The 6,000-nt window shown below is 64.5% G+C and overlaps 1 protein-coding gene across 1 annotated transcript in view; it reads left to right on the forward strand.

The window, feature by feature from the left end:
- The window catches only part of LOC104671765 (protein tyrosine phosphatase receptor type N2), a 521,621-nt gene extending 517,578 nt beyond the window's left edge, over nt 1–4,043 (forward strand). Inside the window, exon 14 of the mRNA XM_030932929.1 lies at nt 3,771–4,043. Coding sequence (XP_030788789.1) covers nt 3,771–3,842 — 72 coding nt within the window. The 3' untranslated portion in view covers nt 3,843–4,043. The remainder of the gene's footprint in view (nt 1–3,770) is intronic.
- The last annotated feature ends 1,957 nt before the right edge of the window (nt 4,044–6,000 follow it).

Genomic DNA, 6,000 nt, shown 5'->3' on the forward strand with positions numbered 1-6,000 from the left:
GCACACACCAGCCCAGACGCCCGGCGGGGCTGCTTCTCCTTTGAGCCCAACAGTGCGGTCACAATTGTCAAACATGGCCAGTGAGTAGAGCACGTGTCTCCGCGGCCCGTTTCCCTTCCTGCTGCTCTGTCCGGTGACTGTGCAGTCTTGGAAACAGTTACGATCCAGACCTGGTGGGGTTCCCCCTGCCCGTCCCCTCCCCCGTAGCGTGGATACTGGGCTTTCCTGTTGGATGCCGCAAGTGGCTGTGTGAGAGGCCGGGCAGCTCTGCGGGATTGGCACCCGGCCCCGGGGGTGGAAGCGGCGGCCTGGGGCTGCGGGGCGTGCGGGCTGCGTGGGCGGTGGGCGGCGGGGCGGCGGGGCGGGCGGGGCGGCGGGGCGGGGGGCGGCGGGGGGCGGCGGGGCGGCGGGGCTGCGGGCGGGGGGCGGCGGGGCTTGCGGGGCTGCGTGCGGCGGGGCGTCGGGGCGGCGGGCTGGCGGGCGGGGGCGGCGTGGCGGCGGGGCGGGGGGGCTGCGGGCGGGGGGCGGGGGAGGCGGCGGGGCTGGCGGGCGGGAGGGGCTGCGGCTGCGGGGCGGCGGGGCGGCGGGGCTGCGGGCGGGCGGGGCGGCGGGGGCGGCGGGGCGGCGGGGCTGCGGGCGGGGGCGGGGAGGCGGCGGGGCGCGGGACTGCGGGCGGGGGGCTGCGGCGGGGGCTGCGGGGCGGCGGGGCGGGCGGGGCTGCGGGGCGGCGGGGCTGCGGCGGCGGGGCGGCGGGCGGCGGGGCGGCGGGGCTGGCGGGGCCTGTGCGGGCTGCGGGGCTGGGCGGGGGCGGCGGGCGGGGGCTGCGGGCGGGCGGCGGCGGGCGTGCGGGGCTGCGGGCGGGGGGCTGCGGGCGGCGGGGGGGCGCGGGGCTGCGGGGCTGCTGCGGGGGGCGGGGGGCTGCGGGGGCGGGCGGGCGGGCGGCGGGCGGCGGGGCTGCGGGGGGGGGCTGCGGGCGGGGGGCGGCGGGGCTGCGGGGGCGGGGCTGCGGGGCGGCGGGGCTGCGGGCGGGGGGCTGCGGGGCGGGGCGGCGGGGTGCGGGGCTGCGGGCGGGGGGCGGGGGGGCGGGGGGCGGGGGGGCGGGCGTGGGGCTGGGGGCGGCGGGGCTGCGGGCGGGGGGCGGGCTGCGGGCGGGGGCGGCGGGGCTGCGGGGCGGGCGGGGCGGCGTGGATGCGGGGCTGCGGGCGGGGGGCGGGGAGGCGGCGGGGGCGGGGGCGGCGGGCCGTGGGGCGGCGGGGGCGGGGCGGCGGGGCGGCGGGGCTGCGGGGGGGGGCTGGCGGGGGGTGCGGGCGGCGGGGAGGCGGGGCTGCGGGCGGGGGGCTGCGGGCGGCTGGGCTGCGGGCTGCGGGCGGGGGCGGGGGGCGGCGGGGCGGGGGGGCTGGGCGGGGGGCTGCGGGGCTGGGGGGGGGGCTGCGGGCGGGGGCGGCGGGCTGCGGGGCGGCGGGCGGCGGTCGGCGGGGCGGCGGGCTGCGGGCGGGGAGGCGCGGGGCTTCCGGCGTCGGGGCGCGGGCGGCGGGCGGCGGGGCGGCGGGGCGGGGCGGCGGCGCGGCGGGGCGGCGGGGCGGGCGGCGGGGCGGCGGGGGCGGGCGCGGGGCGGGCGGGCGCGGGCGGCGGGCGTGCGGGGCGGCGGGCGGCGGTGCGCGGGGCCGGCGGGCGGCGGGCGGCGGTGCTGCGGGCGGCCGGGGCGGCGGGGCGGCGCGGCGTGGGCGCGGGGCTGCTGGGCTGCGGCTGCGGGGCTGCGGGCGGCGGGTCTGCGGGCTGCGGGTCTTGCGGGCTGCGGCTGCGGGTCTGCGGCGGCGGTGCGCGGGGCTGCGTCGGCGGGGCTGCGGGGCGGCGGGCTGCGTGCTTCTGTGTCGTCGGGCGGCGGGGCGGCGGGGCTGCGGGGCTGCGGGGCTGCGGGCGGAGGCTTGCGGGGCTGCGGGGCTGCGGGGCTGCGGGCGGCGGGGCTGCGGGCGGCGGGGCTGCGGGGCTGCGGGCGGCGGGCGGCGGGGCGGCGGGGCTGCGGGGCTGCGGGGCTGCGGGCGGGGCTGCGGGGCTGCGGGGCGGCGGGGCGGCGGGGCTGCGGGGCTGCGGGCGGCGGGGCGGCGGGGCGGCAGTGCTTCTCTATTCTTCCCTTTAAAGATCATTTCTCAGGCTAGATTTCCAGTGTGTGGGAAGATGTAAATAGATAGACGACACTTACATTTCGCTTCCCAAAAAGCCAGGCTTAATTTTCGGCATTTCCAAGCCCTCACAAAGCCTCAGGGCACTGGCAGCCCAGCACTGGGGAAGAACTGGCCTGGGTGGCTGTTGATGCGTATTTAGCCTGGATCCCCTAAACGGCACCTTCCTTGTGGGAGGGGCAGGAGTCAGCATTTCGACAGAACGTTTGCGGACCTTCCCGCCACAGCCTGACCTGAGCCCGTGCCCCGACAGGGGCAGCTCCCACATGATTTTGAGGAGCAGAAAGGTGCCCTCTGGCAGTGCAGAGGGGAGAGAGACGGGGCGCAGGCAGACGCATCTCCCCGGCTCCCACCCTGACGTGGCCGCCACACTCAGTTGCCTCCTTTAATAATAGATTCTAACACATCCCCTAAGAGGCCACGTGGCCACACTGCCAAAGGCCAGTAGAGTCCCCAGCAGACCATTCCGTCAGCATCAGGGCAGAGGAATATGAAAGGAGAAACTGTCTTTTGTCTCAAAATGAGCATCACATTATTTTGACTTTCTGATGTCTTGGTTCAAGCTATTTTCCATGTTTCTGTTATGCACTAAACATTCAAAAATGGAAATTACCATTTTTGGTTCAGGGCTACCCTGTTCCTTAAATGATCAAGTACTGAAGCCGTCCACAGGGCTTTCCTTCCCAAAGTTGTTAGCTGGGTAACAGCCTGCATGTTGTTACCGTCCACGCGTTCTTGGCTGTAGCTGGAGTGCTGCTGGCCTGCTTTCGAGTTTTCCATAGCGGTGTTTTGAGGTGGAAACTGAAGAGCAAGCAGAAATGAGCATCTATCTACCTCACCTGCGGGAGAGGAGGCAGATACGCTCTCCGGCGCTAAGGCCTGGTCTTTGGAGGAGCGAATAGTCCTGGCATTGTGAACACGTCCTTCACACTCACTGGATGCTCTTGGCAGGCTGTCCGTGGAGGGAGGGGTGCCCCTCAGGTGTGCCTGCCCAAGTGGCTGTGGACGTGCACGTGCCCTGAGCCAGGAGGGGTGTGGACAAGGGGAGGTTTCTCAGCATATGGAACGGAGTGGGTCTGGTCTGAGTAACAGGTGGATTTCGAAAGCGATGAAACGCCCCACTTCTGAGGACAGGAAACGCCCAAGCGTGGCCCTCATTGTGACTTTTAATCGTGACATCTGTCTGGTGTCTGCACCTGCCCCTCACTCCCTCCACCAAGGCAGGCGACCGTGAGGAGGAATCGTGGAGTCGTAGTGTCAGAAGGACAGGGCAGGACGCAGGGAGCCGTTTCCTTCTCGCTGCTTCTGTGGGCAGCTTCTCCCCACAGGGGGAAATATAGGCTTTCTAGTGCAAGAGAAGTTCCAACGTGTGTCCATGGTTGGATGCACCAAAAGGTACACTTTCCTTTCTAAGGAAATCTGAGCCTTTTGCCTTTTTTGCTAAACAATTTCTTTCTGTGAAACGGCCACGGAGCTGATGCTGCGTTGGGAAGTGGGGACACAGCTCTCATTTGCAGGGAGCCGACGCTGTGGCAGGAGTGGGGGGAGGACGCCATCTCATTGGCACTTCTCTCCTCTCTCGCCCTGCAGGAGCAGTTTGAGTTTGCGCTGACAGCCGTGGCTGAAGAGGTGAACGCCATCCTCAAGGCCCTTCCCCAGTGAGCGGCGGCCTCGGGGCCTCGGGGGAGCCCCCACCCCACGGATGTCGTCAGGAATCGTGATCTGACTTTAATTGTGTCTCTTCTATTATAACTGCATAGTAATAGGGCCCTTAGCTCTCCCGTAGTCAGCGCAGTTTAGCAATTAAAATGTGTATTTTTGTTTAATCAAACAATAATAAAGAGAGATTTGTGGAAAAATCCAGTTATAGGTGGAGGAGAATCAGTTCATCGATTTTCACTTCCTTAAAAAAAATACTTTTTCTTAAAGCACCCATTCACATTCTTAGTTGCAAGTAATGTTGCGTGAACAATGCAGTAGCCGGTATGTTCGAGGCAGTTTGCAGGAAGAGTGTGCTTGTCATCTGCCGCTTTCAGGAGGGTGGATCTGCTGTGCAAGAGGGGCCGGGGAAGCTGGCAGCACTCAGTGAGGCTGCCCGGCGCAGAAGGCACATTTGGCATTTGTCTTTAAGACAATCTATCACTGAGAGAAGCCGCGGGGTTAGAACTGAACATCGTGCAGCTTCGGGGCAAGTGAGAATCACAGCACCTCACTGCATCTCCATCAACACTGCCCTGGGCACCATGGACGGCCCCCATCAGCCACACCTGTCACCCCAAGCAGAGAGATTCAGGGGCCCCCCGGGGGCAGACACCTGTCCACCCCCTGGGTAGTGCCCACTTGAGGCTGGCACTCCCCTGACCTCACCTTTGCAAAGTTACAGATGCACCCCCAACATTGAGATATGTTTTTAATGCTAAAATATTGATTTCTACATTATGAAAGCAGACGCCCCCGTGAACGCTTACCTGTGAGATAACCAGAACCAGGAAGAACCAATCTGGGCATTGAGCAAGCTGTGAGGGTCCCCAAGAGCACATGAACCCTGCCAGGCCCCCGCTGGCTCCTCCAGGCACATCACGGACCTGTGGGGCCCCAGAGAGGGCCGAGGAGGAGATCAGGGCGACCCAGAGAGGGCTGCGAGGATTTCCCTCGCAGGAGAGGAGGAGATCAGGGCGACCTGCACGCACTGCTTAGAGCCTGGAAGGGAACTACATGTTCTGACATCATGTAAACCTAAGCACATAGAGACTCGGATTTGGCAAAATAACATTTGAGTATCAGATTCGCCATTACCCCTACCCCAGAAATAGGACAATTCACTTCATTAAACCCAGGATGATCACATGGAAGGCGATGCAGAGGCAGCTGTGTGGGCTGCAGATTTCCTGTGTGGGGTTAAGGATAGAAAACGCATCTCCCTCCGGCCCTTCCCACAGCTTTCCTCCATCTTAGATAGACTGTACTCTCCAAAGGCCGTACCAGAGGGAATGCGGCCTACTGAGCGGACAGAATGATGCCGAAATATTGCTTATGTCTCTACATGGTATTGTAATGAATATCTGCTTTAATATAGCTATCATTTCTTTTCCAAAATTACTTCTCTTTATCTGGAATTTAATTAATAGAAATGAATTTATCTGAATATAGGAAGCATATACCTACTTGTAATTTCTAACTCCTTATGTTTGAAGAGAAACCTCCGGTGTGAGATATATAAATATGTTTAATTGTGTCATATTAAACTTCTGATTTCACATTCCGGTGATCTTTATTTGGGGAGGAGAAACAATTGTCTCCATCTGTCTGTTTCCTAAGCCACTGGACAGGTATTTAGATGCTGGAACAAAGCATGGGCGTTTCCTAGAACTCCAGGTCATGTTGCCACTTTATCTGTAGCATTAGATGTGTACAAAGGGCCAGGGTGTCACTGAGGTTTCATCTTTCAAACAGGATTAAACAGTCGCAGTAATGAGCCTCAGGTCGCATCCATGCCCACACACCCTCTGTGCCCCTCTGTGCACTGGCACCACCTGGATTGGGCACCCTGGGGTGGGTGATGCCCCCTCCCTCCCCATTCTCAGTCCTAGAAGCTAACAACGGGCACTGACCCAGTGAGGCTCACCATGTTTCTCATCTAGAGCTCCGATTCCGTCTAAGGACTGTCCTTCGGTCCTTGGTGGGAAGGGAGACCTCGTCCCCACCAGCCACACAGTCACACCCTCCACCTGGCAGGAAAATGCAGCGGGAATATTCAAACTGTGACCAGAGAGGCAGGCACTCTGGGGGTGGTGCAGCGGCCAACCGTCCATCCTGCCCT

The sequence above is a fragment of the Rhinopithecus roxellana genome, chromosome 6 (genome assembly GCF_007565055.1).
Source record: "Rhinopithecus roxellana isolate Shanxi Qingling chromosome 6, ASM756505v1, whole genome shotgun sequence".
In the NCBI taxonomy this organism is placed as follows: Eukaryota; Metazoa; Chordata; class Mammalia; order Primates; family Cercopithecidae; genus Rhinopithecus; species Rhinopithecus roxellana.